At 45.9% G+C, this 22,087-nt stretch overlaps 1 protein-coding gene across 9 annotated transcripts; it reads left to right on the forward strand.

Annotated features, from left to right (window-relative positions):
- The first annotated feature begins 2,816 nt into the window (after window positions 1-2,816).
- LOC104585272 lies at window positions 2,817-13,631 on the forward strand. 9 transcript variants are annotated; one of them, XR_002960715.1, is made up of 5 exons: window positions 2,817-3,554; window positions 4,209-4,294; window positions 12,001-12,132; window positions 12,607-12,645; window positions 13,346-13,631. XR_002960715.1 is itself a non-coding variant. In XM_024455420.1 (3 exons), the coding sequence occupies exons 1-3, from the start codon at window positions 3,198-3,200 to the stop codon at window positions 13,350-13,352; spliced, it is 450 nt and encodes a 149-aa protein (XP_024311188.1). In that variant the 5' UTR covers window positions 2,817-3,197; the 3' UTR covers window positions 13,353-13,631. The 9 variants fall into 9 exon arrangements, 5 of the variants coding, with proteins under 5 accessions (XP_024311188.1, XP_024311187.1, XP_024311186.1 ...); XR_002960714.1 differs by lacking the exon at window positions 12,001-12,132; XR_002960713.1 differs by lacking the exons at window positions 12,001-12,132; window positions 12,607-12,645; window positions 13,346-13,631 and adding an exon at window positions 8,248-8,305.
- The last annotated feature ends 8,456 nt before the right edge of the window (window positions 13,632-22,087 follow it).

Here is a 22,087-nt window from a genome sequence, read left to right on the forward strand (position 1 = left end):
TGTATAATTAAGAAATAAGATCGAAGTACAAAATAATTACTAATTTCCTCCAAAAGCCCTTCTTCCCTTAACCATTCTTCGTATGTTGTGATTGCTTCTCTCCTAAATTCATCATGTAGATCTGCGAAGTCCAAACTATACGTCATGAAGAGTGCAGTCTACTAAAGCACAGTGTGTAGATAATTATATATATGCATGGCAACACCAAACCTTGTGTTTCCCTCTCGAGAAGCCAATCTTTATAGGCATCTATTGGTTCATCAGAACCAGGAGCATCATCATCGACATCAGGCGTACCCTCCCTTGGACGCTTAATGGGTGTAATCTGGACATGCTTGTCATGTTGTTCGTCTGCTCTCAGTATAGCCCTGATTTCTTTCTCTTCAGCCAGCTCCGTCATCATTCGGACTGCATCTGTGGGGAAATCAATCGCTACCACAGTTGCTATATCACGGCCATGTCTCTTTTTGTAGTATAGGTAGTCCCTGGCAGAATACCCAAGCTGCTGTTTGAAACCTACCAAGGCTTCAAATGATATGTCGGACTTGTCAATTTGTCCTCGGACGATCCGTTCAGGCAGTCCTGGTGCTCTCATGCAGTGCACGGTTATAGTCCATATCTCACCTGACTTGGGTGCCCTATATGTTCACAAAAAAATCACACATCAATCGATTGGCAGTATACACGAATCTGTCCTATACGACATAGATGAATATGACATACATCGATGGGAAAAAATTTAGATGATCCATGGATGGGAAAATCGAAAACCTAATGATCGAGCAGACAAAAAACGTCACGATCAATCGATTTGAAAAGAAAAAGAACAACAATCCAGATAGAGAATCAATTTGCGATAAACTATGGAAAGTGTTTTTATGGCAGATACAAACCTTATGCCTCCTGGGATCATCGGTTCTTCCTAAAATTCGACCTCATGGGTTTGGGCCGTACCAGCTCGTCGGGTTGTGTCGGCATCGGTGTTTCTAGAATTGGAGATAGACGCCATGGATCGAAGCCTTGGTAGCAGAAGCAAGCAGGGCAGAGAGGAGGAACCGAACGCGATGGAGACTTGCCTTCTCGATCGTAATTATCTCGTCTCCTACGGCGCTTGTTTAGCAGGGAAAGTGTTGGGGCGGGGGAGATAATTCGGGGTGGTTATGGATCTTTTATATGGAAAAACCGGCGGCAAGTCGTGGGCCTGAAAATTTTCTTGGGCAAGACAAAACTGAGGGAGTATACCAGAGGGAGTACTGAAAATTAGGAACAGAGAGTACTGAAAATTAGGAACAGAGGGAGTACTGAAAACTACACCAAAAGGGGGAGCAAATCATCCAGAGAGCAAAACGAACCGAACGAGTGAAATAGAAGGAGCAAACTCACCGGTCAGCCGGTAGGACCTCACCGCCGACGAAGCAAAAGGATAGAACCACCCACCTCGCCTCTGCCGTCTCCGCCACAGCCGAGCCACCGGTAAGACCCAAAAAATCAGCGAGCTACCGAGCCACATAAACATGGTCGGCGAGGGGTAGAAACGCCGGGAAATCACCAGAGGCGGCACGAAAGAGCTCTGCTCCCCTGCCCATGGCGCCCTCCCCACGGCTCCGCTCCCCTGCCCATGGGGCCCTCCGCCGGCTCCGCTCCCCTGCCCAGCTCCGGCCAGCCCTTCTGCCCGTCGAACCCTGCCAGTTCAGGCCGGCCTCCTGCTTGTGGTTTGTGCCGATGGTGGGGATTGATAGGAACGGGGAAGAGATAGCACTGGGCTGCATCATGAATAGAAAGGGAGAAGAAGAAAGAAAATATAAAAAGAAAAGACAACTCTCATTGACAAGTAGGTCTCACATGTCATAAACGAAATAGGGGGTGTGGAATAGGGGTACTACTGAAGATGTTGGTAAATTTTAGGACCCTAAAATTTGAGGGGCGGGGTGTCAGTGGTGTGGTGGGGGAGTCTGGGTAGCGTAGCGAAGGAGCTGAGGTGGTGTCAAATTTATATAACAAGAAAAACAAACACATACAAATACGCCAAAGAAAGGAAACGGAAGGAACTGCAGCATGCACCAAGAAACAGAGAAACCCAAAAGAAACTAATCCATCGGCACGGATCATACTAATCGTCGTACGAGTACACCTATAGTCTGTTGGAAAATTTAAATTTGTAGAGCCGGTCGCAATCAAATCTTCGTCTCCTAATCGTTGAAATCAACACCTTAGTCTTACTGTCATGGTCAAGCCTGGTATCGTTGACTAACTATTGCTAAGGGGATTTTTGTATGAGTGGAAAATTTACAAGATTGCCGTTTTATTTTGATGGTTTAGACTTCTGATTAGTTTACCCATGAATGACTTATATTCCATATAGGAAAATCTTCGTTGCTATAGGCTCTATATTTATCTCAAACCATATAGGAACTTTTACTAAAGATTCATTTTACTATATTCTATACATTCTATAGGAAAAATTACATCCACTCCAAACTCTTGGAAGAAATCCTATTTGGTTCAATCAAACAAAGATACATGTAATATTTCAACAACTAATATGTATCGGAGAGAGTAGCTTAAACCCACGTCACAATTTGTCCAAAAAATGACTACATCCATACGGGTGAAATAAATCAATGGAACAATTGATCCTGGTGTTCTCCGATTCTCACTCCGATCGCTTTTTACCTGTTCTTTGCGATTGTGTTTCACTGGTGCGTGGGCCCTCCAGACGTGGGCCCCACAAGGCAGTGACCCAAAATCATAAGGCACCCACGTGAACCCTCCATCTTATCCCACGGTTTTTTTTTCCTGACCACGTTGTTTTTCTCTCAAAGAATCGATCCCCAATCTCGTAGAATCCCCAGTCTCGCACAAAATGCCGCCGCTCGTTTCCCTCACGCCGATGAGTTCTCCCTCACCGGCCGCCGCCCCTTCCCCAAACTCCTACTCGCTGGATCGGCCGCGTCGCCACAGAGCTAGGCACCCCAACCGGCAGGGCCACCACGGCCTCCCCTCCTCTGCTCCCACTGCTCTCCTTGCCTCCCGTCTCCTCGAGCTGCGCGGGCGCCGATCGCTTCCCACCTGCCGGATCTGGCCATCGCGCCGCCGGGTCACCTCTCCTTCCCGTCCTCTCCAACCTCCGTCCCTCCAAACTCAGATCCGGAGGGCCACGTCAAACACATACCCGAAGGCCGGCGACGGCAGAAGCCATGGTTAACTCCTCCCCGAATCGTCTCTCCTCTCCCAATTTCGCGTTGGAGTTCCTGAAGCTTGATTGTATTGGAGTTTCTCGCTGCACCGCCATCCCCAATCTCGGCCTCTCTCCTCTCCGATCTCGTATGCGCCCACCTCCCTTTCTCATTCGAGGCCGAAGATCCCTGCCCTTCGCCCCCCTCCCTTTCTCATTCGAGGACGACGCTGCAGCCTCAGAGGTCCCGGCTGCTTCCCCGCGTCACCGCTACCCAAGGCGAGGAGACGCCGCCCCGTTCGCCTACCCTCACACCCGTGACGACAGGGTCGTGAGCACTGTTAAACACGAGAAGGCCGCCAAGCACCGCCGCTTGAAGGTACCCATCTACACCCTCACCCCACCCCGTCTCAGATAGCTCCTACGGTAATTCAATCATTAGTAATTTCTTGATAAAATAATTACTTTTGGTGAAACTGCATGTTTAACGTAAAGATGTTGTCGTCGGCATAATCCCTCTGGCTATGAATTTGATCGATTCCTTTCCGCGATGTGTGGTCTGAAACTATTGTTTCGTAGTAGTTGTAGTTCATAGTAAAAAATTATACTCGGAGAAGATGTGACTCAAGACTGTAATTCCTTGGTTTTGGTCATTAGAATACGTCAAGCGCTACAGGTTTATTTCAAGAGTTTTGAACCTAAGGAGATGTGACTCAAGACTGTAGTTGCTGATATTATTGGTTGTTATTGTAACTGTGGAGCCTATAAGTGCGATGCCCATGATTTTTAATAAGCACTTTTTGAGGAATTTAGGACAATATAGAGTACAATTTTAAAGCTTTGGGTGCTGTTCGATTTCAGAAATCATTTTCCTATAACTGAACTTATTTGTAGTATTGTGATTATTGGCCAACAATGGTTGGTTCTTTGTTTACTGTTTTCGTAACTTTATGGTTTCATGATTGAAATCACGGACCAACTCCCTTTTATGAGTTGTAACTATATTTTTCATTTAACCTCTTTCTTTTGACAGATCTCTGGAGCTCAATTTACTTGTCCCTCTTGGTTTTCTGATGGAGCTAAAAGATTGCCAGAATTCTTGATCCTAATCCTTCTACTGTAAGTTTTTCTTACATGGCCGCAAACTATCCCTCAACTAAAAGATCCATGGTTCAAAAAAGGCTACAAGCCACCTGTTTTTTACGAGAAATACCAAACTAGATTTGATGATGTTGATGCTGCTTTTGGAGATTCAGAGGTGTGTTATCACTGGAAAGACCATTAGCCTTTTATGGTTGAAATAAGATTACTAAACAGATGGTCACTATTTTTTTGCCAGGAAAAACATGTGAAAGAGGAAATGGAAGTCCTGTTTTTTGGTGTTGACCAAAAATATAGGTTACCTTGTTCTGATATACAGGAGTGGGAATCTGGTTTTCTCAGTGTTTTTGCAGAAAAAAAGAGATCTGTTTTTGCAATATATAGGTTACCAGGTTCTAATATATAGGTTACCTAGTTCTAATATATAGGTTGCCTAGTCTCGTCCATTTCTGAAATTGTCAACTTAAAAACCTTGATAGAAATGCAGAACAGTATAAGGTGTACACAAAAAATATATGAAAAGCTTAGATCTAAACAGGCCTTTTTTCTTAACCGGCCCTTTTTGCTAGTAGATTGGGCTCTTGCCTCGTCGAAATGCAGAACAGTCAATGGTGTACACAAAAAATATATGAAAGGTTTATATGATTAATTAAAAGTAAAGATATCCTTAAAGACTTCAAACTGTCAACTCGAAACTCAAAAGAAATGCCAACCAATCTAAGATTTACACAAAAAATCTTGGTCATCTTCGTCTTGGATATCGACTGGAGCGACAACTCCATCATCAATGTAGGTGTCGTCAGGATCAAGGTCTTCGTCTGCTATGTCCTCGTCACCAGGGTCAGGCATGGGTGAAGCACCCGCATTCTCAATAACTGAAGCATCACCACTGACCCCTTCCACGTCGGTCCTACGCCAAACTGTCAACTCATCTTGATTATGTTGAACATTCATATGTTCCACTCCTACTACGAGTGAGTCAGCATCGGTATCAGCAACAATATTAGAACTGTCTTCTCCTTCAGGCATTGCAAACAGGTTCCTAGGTTTCAGTCTAAGGACGCTGCACCAATTAGCTCTCTTAGCGGTTTTCACATAACACACCTGCTCAGCCTGTGTGGCCAGGATGTATGGCTCGTCTGCATATCGACGCAAAGTGGTATCAATATCGATGATCCCATATTGATCTTTATTGAACCCTCTTGATTTCGTCCTATTTGCTCCAGGAACATCAAACCACTCACACTCGAACAATACGACTTCCTTCTCGTCAGGAAATTCAAGGGTAATGATTCTTTTAAGAACTCCGTACCACTCCATGCCATCACCCATGACAACAACACCACTGTTCTGAGTGACTAGGGATTTCTCTAGATCAATGGTCCGAAAGAGAAAGCCATTAATGACACACCTATTGGACACACGAACTCGATGATCTGGACCACGAGATAGATTATATAGATTTTCATCGACTTCTCCCTGTTCATGCAGTATCCTAATCTGCAGTTACATGTGAAATATATTAGTAATATACATAAAAAATTGACAAGGTACAAATGATCCGAGATATATCGCTCACTTTACGTTCAAACCAAGACACAAATTGTTTCTGGTGCCTTTCTTCAACTTTGTGCGTGCTGGTTTTCCTCAATTCAGCCATATGCTGTCTGAAAATTTGTTAATAATCTCCTCAGTTAAATTTATAGTCAGCACATAAATACTAGAAATTTCTAATAATAAAAATTTCACATGAAACTTACTCTATCCAATCGTTGGTCTCTTCACTGTTTGAAAGTATGTAGTACCTCATCTTCTGCAAGACAGAATCAGATACAGTCTCGAGACTTACTATGGCACGATCGAAAGTCCAATTTCCCAAATACACTTAGCCCAGAAGGTGGTTCATCAGCGCTCTATACATGACGATCTGCCCTGTTCTCCTTTGTAGAAATCTCATCAAAGAACCGAGAACAGAATGTAGTGCACTCCTCCGAGATATATCCCTCTGCTATTGAACCTTCTGGCAGCGCTTTGTTCCTCACATAGCCTTTCAGGGTACGTAGATACCTTTCTACTAGATACATCCATCTATAGCAAACCGGGCCTCCAAGTCTAGCCTCTTCAGCTACATGAACTGGTAAATGCACCATAGTATCAAAAAACGCTGGTGGGAATATCATCTCTAAGCGACTGTAACATCCCAATTTCCAAAACCCTTCATATGCATTGCATATCATGAGCATCATGTCACCCTTGGATTCGATCACTTTCAAAACCCAAGATTTTGCCCAGAAAAGAAAACCCTTTTGCTCAAATGCTTTTATTCGATTTGGGCTTTGATCTTGCTCTTGAGTATTTGCATTTTTAACCCATGAGGGTATTGTGGTAAAAAGGGATTTAATGCATATATATAGAGCTATCCCATAAATTGGCTTTTCAAAGTATTTTGAAAAAATAATTTGATTCGATAGCCTAAGGGTCCTAAAAGCCATTTTATAAGCAAATGTATTTTTAAATATTTTATTTTGAGAAAATTCTTGCTCCAAAAGTTAGATCATATGAAAATATGATTTTACAAATTTTGTTGCATTTTATTTGGAGTGATTTGGAACTCCGAATCAATTTTGAGGTTCAAAAACAGAAAATAGATAAAAGAAAAAGAAAACCCGGCCGAACCGGACCGGCTCGGCCCCGCCTGAGCCGCCCGCTCTCACTGACCGGTGGACCCCGCACGTCATCTTCTCCAACTGTCTCCTCCGGAGTCCACGCAGAGCACGCCCCGCGAACTGCCCACGATTCCGTTCCGTTTTCTTCGCGCACGAACCACCAAATGCGAAACCCCGCGCGTCATACCGAAGCCCCCGAACTTCTCTACCAATTCCCCCAAACCGCTCACCCAATTTCGCATCGGTTAGGATTTAATTTCTCGCCGAAGTTCTTCACGGACGTCGCCGTTCTTCGCGTTTTGCCGTCGTTCCGGTGAGCTTCCGCCCGCGCCACCCCCCTAGCCTCTCTCCTCTTCCCGTTTCGAACGCCGTGACGCGCTCACCTTTGCGTTTGGCCGCCGCCGCCGCCTCCGGCCGCCCGCGCCGGCCATCTTCCCCGGCACCGGCCGCCGCCCGAGTCCCCCGCCTCCGGCCGCCTGCCCGCGCCGCCCGCCCGCGCCGCCTCTGCCCGCTCCGACCGCTCCGCCCGCCCGCCCGCGCTGCGCCCCTGCGCCGCCGCCGCCCGCCGCTGCCTGCGCGCTCGACCGCGCCACCTGCCGCGCCGCGCTGCCTCGCGCCGCTCACCCGCGCCGCCCCGCCCCGCGCCGCCGCCGGCGAGCTCGCCCGCCGGCCGGAACCCTAGAACCGAGCCAGTCAGGTTTCGCCATGTGGCGAGATTTTGTTTTATTTTATATTCGGCCGAAGTGGATAATGCACTTTTGCAGAAAAGACCCTACAACTTCAAACCTTTATATCTTTCAAACCGTTTGTCCAAATTTTGTGTTCCGCACCTTTCTGGAATCGTCACAACGTGTAGAATATTTTGGCACTGTTTAATTTCAGTTTTGAATAACTTAGACAGTAGCTATTTACAGAATGGTGGTTTATGGTTTAAATTTCAAATGAATTGTTTCAAAATAGATTTGAGCATGTTAGCTTGCTATAAAATTATTTAAGCTTGTTCTCTGTCCATTAGGATCAAAAAAGAAATTATTTTGTGTATATTTGTGGCATACAAGTTTAAATATTGTTCTATGTTGCAAAAGCCGCACAATCTTTTGTTTTAAACCCTATCCATGTACCATGCATATTAATTACCACTTTGATGTTGTATAATCTGTCCAAATCATTTGAAAAAAATTTCAAAACAGAAACGAAACTTTTTACTTTAGAAGTAACCTTCGTTGTGCATCATCATAGCATATGCATCATGGCATGATTTTGTATTGAGTGTTGTGTTTATTGTGTGTGTTCCTTTTATTTTAGATTGTGTGGAGTGTAATCATTGTTGTTGCGAAGAGTGCGAGAACTACCACAATCTTGGACAAGGCAAGTTCACTTTGATCATTCTCCTAAATATTTTAACTATGCACTAGATGTTTTATTAGATGCATCAGGAATATTATTCGTACTTCTATGCTAGCTATAAATCCTAGGTAGTATAGTTTACCCTCGCCATTACCTTGCTATCAAATTGCCATCGATTGTAGTTGAATGCTAGGCTATGGTAGTATCGTGGGGGAAATAACTACATTATGATATTGTTATGCCTTTGGCGATATGAAATGTTTTGTTAGAAATAAGGCAAAACAATTAATTTAATGAACCGTCCTGGGTGGGCAGCTTTGAAGATTTTGAGGATTAGCGGCGTCAGGTCCATTTCTATGGGTCCCTCTGAGTCGAGTTCCTGTGGATTCAGGAATGGATCGTCCATGGACGTCTCTTCCGTGGATTCGGGGAGCGCCTACGTTGCAAATGTGGAATGCCACCTGGGGTAACCGAGACTGGACTAGTTTCCTATTTAGAAGCTTCTAGTACAACCACAATGCTATATGGGCTCTAGCGAGACAAGAGTAAGTTGTATGAACCTAAACCCGAAGAATTGTACTGAGGTAGCCGTGTAGGGGGAGCGTGATTCTCTCGTGGTTTAGGAAATTACCTCTGAAAATCTCGTAATCGATGCCATTGCTACTCTACTTTGAGGACAGCAAGGGATTAACACGTCGGTTTCTTGTGGGGAATGTGTACAAACTCTCGAGAGCGTCAAAACTAAGTACTTAGCCATGTCCCCGGCAACGGACAATTTGAGCGACTAGATGTGGAGCTGTAAGGAAAGTCTCACTCATTCTAACTTATTAAATAAAATGGATGGTTGAACAGGGCAGGGGCACTCGATGAATCCACATCAATGTGCTCTAGGATAATAGGAGCATGGGTGTGTCTACCCCGTGTCCAATAGTGATAAAATTCTATTTGAATAAAAGATAGGATTCAATAACTAAGCTTTTATGCAAATAGCCTGAACTCCACTTTGCCACATTATGCATATATTTGGTAGGCTCTGGTATAACTCCTAGTGAATCTTGCCAAAACATTCAATGTATTGACCCTAGTGGTTGCATCGTTTAATGATGCAGGAAGCTCCGACGACGAGTAAGATGTACGTTCTGCATGTTTGGGTTACGGGCTTACATTCCAACACGCTCTCACCGTGGTGTTGATGTGCCCTTGTATCTTCCGTTTTCCGCTGCTAAACAGTTGTTTTATTTCCAGCTAACCCGTGAGGTTATGCGAGTTGTAAGTACCCTTTTATATTCTGGATGATACGTTGTAATATTGAGACCTTTGTTCTATGGTATTACATCTTGAAACTGTGTGTGCTAGTGAGTCAATCCAGGGACTAGCATTAAAGCACAGAGATCGAACCCTTTTACGGGGGCGGTCGCTTCAGCGACAAAGGGTCTCTGAAATCAAACTGCTAAGTTTTTCGAGTTCAGCCACCTCCAGCTCCTTCGAACATATTGAGTTAAAGAAGCTGCTAAGCTGGATCAATGGGATCGCTGTAACTTCAGGCAATATATGGCGTACCACCAAGGGTATAAGTTTTTGTAACATAACATGGTAGTCATGACTTTTAACTCCAACAAGCTTGCAACCGGCGACGTCAACACATCGCCTGATATTTGAGGCATAACCATCTGGCATCTTCACCTCTTGTAGAAATTTGCACATGATTTGCTTCTTTTCTTTCTCTAAGTAGTACAACTCTGGCGGCAAAGTGTATTTACCATCGGCGATCTCTGGATGCATATCCGTCCTTATATCCATATGTTGCAGATCAAGTCGAGTCTTCTCACCGTCCTTAGATTTACCATCTATACCAAGCAATGTCCCCATCAAGCTCTCACATATGTTCTTCTCAACATGCATCACATCTAAATTATGACGTATAAGCAATGATTTCCAATAAGGAAGCACAAAAAAAATACTCTTCTTCCTCCAGTTGTGCCACCTATTATCTTCATCACGCTGCTTCCTCTTCCTTGAACCAATTCCGAAAGTTACTTGCTCAAAACTAGTGTACTGCTGCAATACCTCTTCACCACTGAGCGGCACCGGACGCTCCCTGGTTTCATACCTGTTATTGAAGTTGTCCTTGTTTCTTCGCCACCTGTGGTCCAAGGGCAAAAAACGGCGATGCCCCATGTAGCAATGCTTCGAACCAAATTTTAACCAAAGGTGATCAGTATACTGGTGACAATAAGGACAAGCAAACTTGCCTTTCGTGCTCCAACCAGATAACATCGCATATGCAGGGAAATCGTTTATTGTCCAAAGCAGTAGTGCACGTAGAGTAAAATTCTTCTTCACCTTCGCATCCCATGCTTCAACTCTTTTTTCCCATAGCAATTTAAGCTCATCGATCAGAGGCTGCAAATACACATCAATATTCATTCCTGGAGATTTAGGCCCAGGTATCAGCATGGACATCATCTAGTAAGATTGTTTCAAGCACAACCAAGGAGGCAGGTTATAAGGAATTAGGATCACCGGCCATGTAGTGTAAGTCACATTGAGCATTCCAAAAGGATTGAAGCCATCTGATGCAAGTCCCAACCTAACATTACGTGGATCCAATGCAAATTCTTTATACTGCTCGTCAACATGCTTCCATGCCAGCGAGTCGGCTGGGTGCCGCATTTTCCCATCCTGCACTAATTTTTCCTTGTGCCAACGCATATGCAACGATGTGATCTCATTCATATATAATCTTTGCAGACGAGGAACAAGTGGAAAATACCTAAGTATTTTACAAGGAAGCGGCTTCTTTGCTCCATCAAGATCTCTCGTTTTCCACCTACTCTCCCCACATGTTGGACACTCGTCCATATCTTTGTAGGCTCCACGAAATAACACACAGTCATTCACACAAGCATGAATCTTTTCGTAGTCCAGACCAAGATCTCGATCTACTTTTCGAACTTTATCCAAGCTATCTCGAACACAATGTCATTCTGGGAGCAAAAGACTGAACAAGTGAAGTATCTGCTCCATGCCTTGGTTGCTAATACCGAACATGCACTTAATCTGAAATAGCCTGACAATGAAAGATACTTTGGTAGCCTCCTTGCAATCTGGGTACAATTCTTTCTTCGCTTCTTGCATTAAGTTGAAGAATTTCTTTGCAGATTCATTTGGCTCCTCCTTATCACCACTTCCTGTTATTTTTCCATCTATAGCACCACTGATTAGTGATGTAAGAAGATCTTTGGTAGAGCCTGAATCGTCTCGTGCTTCGGCTTCACTGAAGTCACAATCATCATCCATAGGTTCCGCAATGCGACGTTTCTGTTTAATAAAATCCTTATCAAACCCTTTTGTCAGCAAGTGTTGTTCAACCTCTGTTTTTGTTATGTACAGTAGGCAACGACACCTACGACATGGACATGCCGCAGTCTGGCCTGGATAGTTCCCTTGAAATTCTTTCTCAATGAATTGCTGGAAACCAGCTTGCCACGCTTCATCTGTATGTGGCAATAGCATCCAACTCCTATCAGCATCGTGTGAAATCTTAATTTACAGTTCCTGCAGTGATGGAAAAAGAGCGACCAACTGATTTAACACATGCCAAACAAATGTTTCCCTCTTCTCAAATTAATGAATGTGAATATGTAAATTAACCATATATATATTGACAAACTTATTTGGGTTGATACTTATTTGGGTTGAAACTCATAGTGCTGGTAAAGAAAAATGGACAGAGTTTCTATTAATTCACTCTCTCAACAGCTAGCTTTACGGGCGATACTATCTGAACAACCTGCTTTACCATTGAGAGAAATGTATCAGTCCAGCAAATTCATAGACCTGGTCAGTTTTTTGTCTTAGTACTAGCTTTTCTTTTCCTGTGAATTATAACTCATTTCTGTAGAGAGTTATGTTTCTTACCCTGATCTGTTCAATTTAGAAGCAAAAAAACTGTTTGAATATGTAGTGCCATTTAATTCAAATTCTACCCGTCCTAATTTGTGGCATGTAATTTATTTTTATGTAATCTGTTTAATTTTGCACTACCGTTAAGTTCAAATTGCGCCCATATTTTACTGATTGCAAGTTTTATGAAACTGCGGCTTGTATATTCATTTATACAGTATGTTTCGAAGCTGTTTATATTGCCATCTCATAGATCATGGAAGCTTTTTTATTGCTAATGATACATGCATGTTTCTGCTTGAGCAGTACACTTTCATACCTTCTATAACTTAATTTGTATATGTAAACAATGATGTTTCTTTTTGCTGAATGCCCACCAAGCCTAAAATGTGTCTTGTGTAACAAATGCAGGGGAATGATGTAGTGTTTCTTTGAGCTGAGATTTAAGAGGTAACTTGGTCAGGCTCATCTGGCATCGATTTCTCTATTTTTATCTGCATAGCCCAACATCAGCATGGGGCAACATGCCTTCAGAAAAATGAATCCTTCCAAGACCACCATCCTAGTAGTAGTCTCTTTTTCTATCAGTCATGTGGTACTTAGTTTTATTCTGTTTTGTGACATATGTGGTGGACCAGAATTGAGGGTCTTTGTTATGATAACATGCACATAATTATGCTGCTGGGGATCCGTTATTACAAATTTTGAAGTTATATTTTCTTGGGGCTACACATGGGGGTATGTGTTGCTTATTTTGTAGTAATAGGCTGGAGGGAGGACTTACAGGAAGTGTCTTTTGTATTTGGCCATTAGATTATAAATCTATGGATCAAGGAATCTGCCTGTTTTCAGTAACAAAACCAGGCGCCTGGTTTTTACACTGAAAACAGGCACCTGTTTTCAAACACAAAAACACGCGCCTGTCAACTAGACAGACCCCTTTTTTATCTGAACTTTGTGTTTTCCAAACATGGCGAAATGCTATTGGATGTAAAATTGGTTGCTGAGATTTACCTGGCTACAGTAGGAATTGAATTAGACAAAATCGTAGCAGTAGTTTTAAGTTGCCACTTACTTTCAGTAAGGGAGATGTGAATATATTTGGAGCATCCAGTTTTGACCAAGATGTTCTTTTTGGGGGCGGTTTCAGGTGCTAATTCAAAGTTAAGCTGGCTACATCTAGTCCGGTGGGTACCTGTGAAGTCCTTCTAGCGATTCATGAAGCCCCTTCGATTACTCCTTCGTGAGCTGGGTTCAAAGCTAACTGCTAGTTGAGGCAATTAATTAAAGGTGCTAACAGCTAGTGAAGTCCTGTACGTTTCCATAGGATTTGAGTGGTCCGGGCATTCTATTCAGTTCCTGTTCCTATGAACTGTAAACCGAAGAGGGCTGTAATCATATATTCAAGAACATATATGGATAATCGATCTCATACATGGGCGTGCGATTCCTGCGGGAGGCGTCGTCATCGTACGTGCGTCTGCTTTTCTTCTCCTCTCGATTTTCTGGGTTGCTGTTTAATTACAAGCAAGTTTGTTCAATATATATAGATGCAGTACCATGAGCAATCCTAACAGGTGTTGGACACAAATTGCATCTAGGTATACATGAGCAATCCTAATAGGTGTTGGACACAAATTCTAGTTTGCATCTAGGTATACTCACATGAGCAATCCTAATAGGTGTTGGACACACATTGTATAGTCAGGGTTAGACAAGAAGGCTGTGTGCGTGCCTTGTACGTGCTGTTCTTTAAAAATGAACCGGAGAAAACCGGGTTAATCGGGCGGTTTTACTGAAAACGGGCGAACTGGACAGTTTAGGCCAAACCGGTCGGTTCAGCTGCTGTTCTGGAAAAATTAAGACCCACAACTAAATAATTCGCGAGAAGCACAGATCGAACTCACAACCTATCTCTTCCCCATAAGGATGCACCTGCTAGCCACCTGAGCTATCAATTCTTGCTTGCTATTGAGGGGAAAACAATTCTTTTATCCTGTTTACGTCGTTGGGCCTGTTCTTGAACATTTGTTTCAACTGGGCTGTGCGTCAGTTGGGCTGGGCCAGTTGCGGGCTTCCGGCAAACACGAACGGGATGACCTTCGTAAATATGTGCCTTCGCAGATCAAATTAATGTCATGTTCACAAATGTGCAACTAATTCATAATTCCGCCGGCACACTGCGCCTGTCTCCGTTATCTCCCCGCCGTTTCTCCACTTGGTGGACACCAGAACTCGATTCGGTCCCATATAAAAAAAAGGGTTGGGAATTTTTCTTTTTTTTTCCTTACCAAATAGCGGCCGCTTACATGTGTTGCAATAGAACTTCGATTGTTGCAACCCAGTAAGAGCATGGTTGCTATATCGAAAACTCTCTTGCATCCATTAAGGGTTGCGTTGGTATAAAAAATATGTTTCTGCAACGACTACGTCATGTTGCCATTTCCAATGGCACGTTTGCATCGATTCTGATTTTGGTTGCTATATCCAATAAGCGTTTGCCACCATTCAGCTTTACGTTGCTATTTCTAATGGGTCGTTCGCAACCAGGAAATATTGGTTGCCATAGAAAATCCTTTTGCAGCAAGTACCGTTGGCGTTGTTATATCGAATAGGTCCTTCGCAACGCCCAACAATTGTTGCTGTATCAAATGCTCTTTTGCAACCCTTACATAACAAGTGGCAATAACGCAGAACGTAAGGCAACGCAAACATCTATCGGGGCGATATGTCATAATTATCGCAACCCCAATAATTGAAAACACAACAATACAAATCCGTTGCAACATTACCCGCTATTGCAACCACCAGACCCCATATCGCAACCAACACCGAATAATGTTGCAGTATACCCTATGTATTGCATCCGAATTCATCTTGTGGCTAACATTTCCGTGGCACAAGGGTGAAAACCTTGTAGTGATCATGGCATATGTTTTTGCTTGTGCTGTTTGTATATGGATGTTTTTATTGCTTCGTTTAGTTTACTCGAAGAGCGAACCGTGTTATTCTGAAGAGTGCTTGAACGCCAACTACTATCAAGGCAAGTTTCACTTTGATCATAAATTCCCAGTACATTCCTTATTTTAAATACTTATGCACTAGTGTTGTGTAGATTGCATTGTTAGGGATATTATTTGTATCTATGGTATCTATGCTTGTCCTAGTAGTGTAGGGTACCTTTGCCATTACCCCTCCACCCATATCCATCGTGTGTAGATATACGCTTAGCCATGCTATGTTAGTATACGTGGGAGGGAATCTCAATTACCATGAAACTGATAAGTGTTAAGTATTTTGGAAACCTGGCTAAAACAACTTTAATGAACCATCCTGGGGGCGGCTTTGATTCATTTTTGAGATGTCATGCGGCGTCAGGTCCTTTTCTGTGGGTCCCTCTGAGTCATCTCTCCGTGGATTCAGGGAGCGTCCATGGACGTCTCTCCGTGGATTTGGGGAGTGCCTGCGTCGCAACTGTGGGATGCCACCCGGGATAACCAAAGACTGGACTAGTTTTCCTGTTTAGTAGCTTCCAGTACAACCACATGCTAATATCGGCTCTGGCTTGATGGAGTAAGAAATATGAACCTGGATCCGAGGTGACATCGGTACGTAGCAGTGTAGGTGGGGGCATGTCCCTCAGGTGGTCTAGGTGATTATGTTCTGAAATTATTTGTAATCGATGCTGTTGCTACTCTACTGAAGCAATCCCCCCCGTACAGGGTTCGATCTCTATGCTTATTTGTGCTAGTCTCTGGATCGACTCGCTAGCACACACAGTTTCAAGATGTAATATCAAGATACAAAGGTCAAAAGTATATTACATCGCATTGATCGAGAATTTAATAGTAACTTACATATTGCATAACCTCATGGGTTATCTCAAAAGAAAATAAAATCTTGCAGCGGAAAGCAGAAGATGCATGAGTCCCATAACAACTACACAATCGAAACATGTTGGAATGTAAACTCGTAACCCTAACTATTCGTACCTCACTCTTCACCTGGTTCACCTGCAACATTTAAACGTTGCAGCCACTAAGGAGTCAATACATTGAATGTATTGGCAAGTTCACTAAAGGGTTATAACAGACCTAACAAGTATATGCATTATTTGGCAAGGTAGGGGTTTGGCTATTTGCATAAAAGCATCAACGTTTCATCCTATCTTTTTCAACAAATAGTTTTATCACTATTGGACACGAGGTAGAAACACTCATGCTCCTATTATCCTAGAGCACATTGAGTAGATACATCAAGTGCTCCTACCCTGTTCAAACCATTCATTTTATTTAAGAAATTGGAATGAGTGAGACTTTCCTTACAACCCCCGTATCTAGTTGCTCATAATTGTCCGTAACCGGGGACACGGCTAAACACTTAGTTTGACACTCTCGAGAGGTTGTACACATTCCCCACAGAAATCGACGTGTTAATCCCTTGCTGTCCTCAGGGTAGAGTAGCAATGGCATCGATTACAGGAATTTTTAGACCATAATCACCCAGACCAGCTGAGGGACCTACGTTCCCACCTACACGGCTACATCTGCACAATCCCTCGGATCCAGGATCATATGTCTTACATCCATCCTGGCAGAGCCCATATTACCATGTGGTTGTACTAGAAGCTACTAAACAGGAAAACTAGTCCAGTCTCTGATACCCCAGGTGGCATTCCACATTTGCGACGCAAGCGCTCCCCGAATCCACGGAAGAGACGTCCATGGACGATCCATCTCCGAATCCACGGAGACTCGACTCAGAGGGACCCATAGAAATGGACCTGACGTCGCATAACATCTCGAATACTCAAAGCAGTCCACCCAGGATGGTTCATTAGTGTTGTTTTGCCAAGTTTCCAAAATCACTCCACATCATCATTTCACAATGATTGAGATTCCCTCCCACGTTTACTAACGTAGCATGGCTAAGCAATACTAATCACGATGGCTAATTGTGGAGGATTCATGGCAAAGGTAACCCTATAGCTAGTAGGTCAATCATAGCTAGCATAAGTATGAGTAATAGTCCTATCAATGCATTTCTACAAACAACTCCAATGCATAAGTATTTAAAAACAAACAGTAATAGGATATGATCAAAGTGAACTTGCCTTGGTTAAGTTTGTTGAAGCTTTCTTCTTAAACGACACACAATCACTACAATTGCACTCCGCGTGATCTATTGTAGAGAACGAATAACCAACTATAAATACACAATTCACACAATTCAAATAACTCCAAATATAACTCCAAACGAACACCAAACACGATTCAACATGAAATACAAACAATAACAGTACTAATTTAACGTATAACTAGTACTACTTTAACGCTAAACAAAGTTCTAGGTCCTAGGGCTAAGACTAGAGTGGCTAAGTCTGGAATTTTAGTTTATAGGAACTGTTATAACTTTGATATTTTGGCTGTTTGGCAAATGGTGCTAAAGGACAGAACAAAGGATGCAAAGTATTAAGATTGTACTATCTAACCCAACAAGTCTAATCCCAAAATGATGTAACATCCCAAAATTTCAAACCTTTACATGAGCATTGCATCCATGAGCATCATGCCACAATTGCATGTTTCAATTCAAATTTGAATCTCAAAAAGGCTTTAAAAGTTTTTATTTCAACTTGAACCTTAGGGTTTTACACCCATTTGAGCTTTAGATCTTCAAACTAATAGGTTTTATGTAAAAAAGGGGTTTAATGCATTTATAAGCTATCCCATAATTTTTGGATAATTATTTGGAGTTGAAAAATTATTTTATTTAAATAGATATATAGCCCTAGAGGCATTTATAGGGCAAATGTATTTTAATATATTTTATTTTGAGGGGAAACTACTCCCAAAAGTTGTATCATGGTAGAACATGATTTTACAAATTTTCTGGAATTTATTTGGACCAATTTGGAGTTCAAAATCAAAAGATACAAAAGAAAAACAGAAAAAAGAAAAACAAAAGGAAAAAAAACCGGACCGGTCCGGCCCACTTGGACCGAACCGGCCCAGCCCGCGTGAACCACGCCCGAACCGGACCGCGCGCCTGCGTGGGGTCACCGACAGGTGGGCCCCACCTGTCGGGGTCGTCTTCCCCGCAGGGAAGGTGGCCGCGATTCACGCCGGAATCACCGCCCGCGCCGTCTCTGCCGGATTTCCGGCGATCCCGGGATCCCTGTCGCTGCCCGAGCACACCGCTATAAAGCCCTCGACCTCCTCTTTCCTTTCCCCTCACCCCCGCTCCCGATTTCACCCCTGGCTCACCGGAATTCCTCGCCGGAATTCGTGCCGCCGCCGGCCGTCTTCCCCAAGACCGGTCACCTCGCCGGCCCTCGTCTGCCCCGAGCGCCGCCTGTCCGAGCACCCCGCGCCTCTCCTCCCCGCGCCCGTCGCCGTCACCCGCCGCCCCGAGCAGCCACCGACCGCGCCGCTGCGCCGTTAGCCATCGACCCCCGCCGCCCGTCGCCCGACCTCCTCGCCCGAGCGCCGCCCGCCCGCGCCAGTCTGCCTCCAACCGGCGCCGACCGCCCGCGCCCGTCGCCGTCACCCGCCGCCCCGAGCGGAGCCCGACTGCGCCGCCCCTGGCCCCCGCCGCTGTCGTCGCTCGGTGCTCCGACACCGGGGGCGTGCGGCCACGTCCCCCTTTTAGGTTCGGTAGGGGCGTCTGGGGCGGAGACCCGATGATCGCCAGCACGGCCGATGAGGCCCTACGGGGCCGGCGAGACGAAGTGCTAAGGGTACGCGCTAGTCCAAGAACAGATGCACGCACGTTTTTTACCCAGGTTCGGGCCACCCGGAGGTGTAAAACCCTACGTCCTAGCTGTCTGAGCTGATATTGATTACGGATCAAATGATTACACGTTGCCGGGCAAGCTCCCGGGCTTTCTCTCAGTGGCTAGGTACTCCTCACCGCTCTCTGTTGGCTGCCTACTAGAGCCACTAAGTGTCTGTCGAGCCCGATGAGCTGGTGGCGTGCATGGGTGCCACCTCTGCTGCTAGGGGCCTAAGACCCTAGGGTAGGATCAGACAACCACTGTTCCTTGGATCGAACGGGTAACTACCCGTCGGTCGGCTCGTTTACTGAGCCGTGCGCCTTACTCCTTGCCTTGGTGGGACCGCGCGTCCCGCGCCCGCCACGCGCCCGCGTGGCGCTGTCCACTGGACCCCCCGCCTGAGGCGGGGGCACGCGCCCGGGAACCCCCAGTCCCAGCAAGTCGACCCCGGGAAGCACCCGGGCCCAACGCACCCGGGAACCCCCTCCCGGGAAGCAGCTTCCCGGGAGGTGCCCAGGCGGGAATATTCTGAAGGGGCGCGTAGAGATAAACAAAAACTTTTCCTACGCGAACTCCCAAGATCTAGCCGAGGTAGAAGGCCACGAGGATTACCACTAGACGCGCAGTTGCGGATTATCGATGCGGCGCCTTGATGCAGTGCAGTCCCTCGATCCGATCCAGCCGATCCAATCCCGCGATCGTCGAAGTGCTGAACGTACAGCACCTCTGCCGGTATCCACACGTGCGAGGAGGAGCTCCGGCGGCGGACTGCTAGGTCCGGTGCGACGGTTGAACTGAATCGGGCTAGGGTTCTCAACGCATGAGAGTGGAAAAACCGTTTCCCTTAGGCATCCCACGCCCCTGCTTATATACCGAGTGGAAGTGGGCTCCAGCACTTGTGGCCCATCCACTCTGCGAGTCCAACTCGCATTGTCAGCCCAATTCCAGTTCAGGTCCAACCCGATCAAATACTTGCTCCCGCTCTTAAGTGTGTGACCCCGCAGGCTCATGGCGACTTGGACACGATTGGAGTCCGACTCTCAATCGATCAATCGGTAGCGGCTCCTAGCAGAACGTGCCGACTCCCAAGTACCATCGAGTCATGACGACGTACCTTCCAATGTGACATACGTCTTAGTCCCTTTTGCCTCACGATATACCTTGTCCAACTATAGGCGATTAATCGTCATCCTTTTAATAGTTCAACTCTCTTCTCGATCTGTGATATACGATTCATCCGACTAACTCTTAGTCGATCGACCCGGTTAACAGTTAACCAAGTCGCGCATAGCCATGCTTCCCGAATCATATCACTCGAGAGGGCCCAGAGAATATCTCTCCAGTCGGAGGGGCAAAATCCCATCTTGGTTATCCACATCACACAGCTTGATTCTCAGTCAACCCGAACTCTGCCTTTATAACTGCCCTGTTACGGAACAACGTTTGACAGAACCTAAGTTGGTGATCCACAACTCGGATTGTGCGATAACCTCAGGTCTAAGGATTACATTGATTGAGACATGCAAATGACGACCTACTCGTTGCATCTCAATATGGGTCAGTCCGACTCGCTAAACTCTTTAGCCGAGTCCGTGTAAGCTGGAATGACATCACCATGCCCATGACAAGTGGAAACGAGTCATCAGCCAACTTTCACATTAGTCTAGGTTATGTGTCCAGCACAACCTCAATGACTAAGGACAATTTAGTATGAACAACATGAGTACATAGTTCCACAATCAAATCACATATTCAGTGATACATATCAGATGTTCAAACAAGGACAACTTAATAATATTTATGAATACATTGGGAATTACATCATACATGATTGCCTCTAGGGCATATTCCCAACATATTCCCCGAAGCCCTGCTAGCCCCTTTCGGGCTGGTAGCTTGCCGGGGAGCTCATAGACGCTCCCCGGGATGAGACCTTCCCGGGAACTCGGGAACGGGGCCCGCGCGTCGCGCAGCGGTGGTACCCCGGGTGCCACTGGTGCGACAGTAGCCCCCGGGCGTGGGCCGGCATCACCTGTTCCCACAAGCGGAGCAGTGGACGCACGATCTCCGCCCTAACTCCCCCCCCCCCCCTAAATAGGGTAGTTAAGGCCACTCCGCGCATTACTCCCAGTGATTAGGAGTTATCCCCGCGCACCCATGGGGTACGGAACCAGCCGTTACCAAACGGCCGAGCGTCATAAAGCCTCCATTGTTGCCAAAAAGGGGAACAACACTTCGCCCCTTCGCCTCCATCCTCTTCCGGCATCTCGTATCCCTGCGCTCCTGCCAGCTTCCGCCCTCGCTTTCCATGGTGCCGCCCACCACCAGGAAGGGGAAGGAGGTCAAAACCTCGAAGAAGCCCGCGACAAGCAAGACCGAGGCGGCCATCAAAACGGCCGCCGCCAAGGACCAGAAGAGGCGGGAGATGCGTGCCATAGTCGCCTTCTTCCACCCCGGCTATAACGGCGAGGCGCTGGGAAAGGTCCGGCATGCCGTCGCCTCCAGCTTTAACGAGCACGGGTGTTCCGGGTGTTCGCGCACTTCCTCCTTTGCGGCATGGTGCCGCCCTTCTCTCTGTTCCTCCACGCACTGATGGAGTCTTATCAGTTGCGGGTGGCGCAGCTCCACCCCACCTCGTTGTTCCTCCTCGCCACCTTCCAGTTCCTCTGCGAGATGTTCGTGGGGGTGATGCCGTCGGTGGGGCTCTTCCGCCACTACTTCTACCCGCGCATCGACAACGCGAAGGCGATGTCGTCAGGGGTGGTCTTCCGCGCCCGCGACCAGTTGAAGTCCAAGTTCATCGTCCGGTCGGGGAAGAAGATTGAAAAAGAGTGGCGGGGCAACTGGTGCTGGGTCTGGGTGGAGGACCCCCAGGAGTTCATCCAGTCGCCGACGGAGTTGCCGGTACCCCAGAACGGCTGGCAGGACAGGTACCACCGCGACGCCGACCTCCTCCCCATCGTGGAGAAGATCAAGGTGCTGTGGCTAGCGGGGCTCACCGATGTTGACGTAGCACACACCTTCGTCCATCGATGCATAGCCCCACTGCAGCTACGCTCTCGGCCCGCATGGATGTACACGGGTTCCGGGGACAGGAGACGCCTCCAGGTGGACGGC

This window comes from Brachypodium distachyon, chromosome 5 (assembly GCF_000005505.3).
Source record: "Brachypodium distachyon strain Bd21 chromosome 5, Brachypodium_distachyon_v3.0, whole genome shotgun sequence".
In the NCBI taxonomy this organism is placed as follows: domain Eukaryota; kingdom Viridiplantae; phylum Streptophyta; class Magnoliopsida; order Poales; family Poaceae; genus Brachypodium; species Brachypodium distachyon.

Excerpts from the sequence above, each read along its gene's own strand:
- LOC104585272 (XM_014896163.2), top strand. The coding sequence starts at position 3,198 with ATGGTTAACTCCTCCCCGAATCGTCTCTCCTCTCCCAATTTCGCGTTG. Across the intron at positions 3,555-4,208 it reads CCAAGCACCGCCGCTTGAAG|ATCTCTGGAGCTCAATTTAC; the intron begins GTACCCATCTAC and ends TTCTTTTGACAG. Across the intron at positions 4,295-5,069 it reads TTGATCCTAATCCTTCTACT|GTGTCGTCAGGATCAAGGTC; the intron begins GTAAGTTTTTCT and ends TCATCAATGTAG.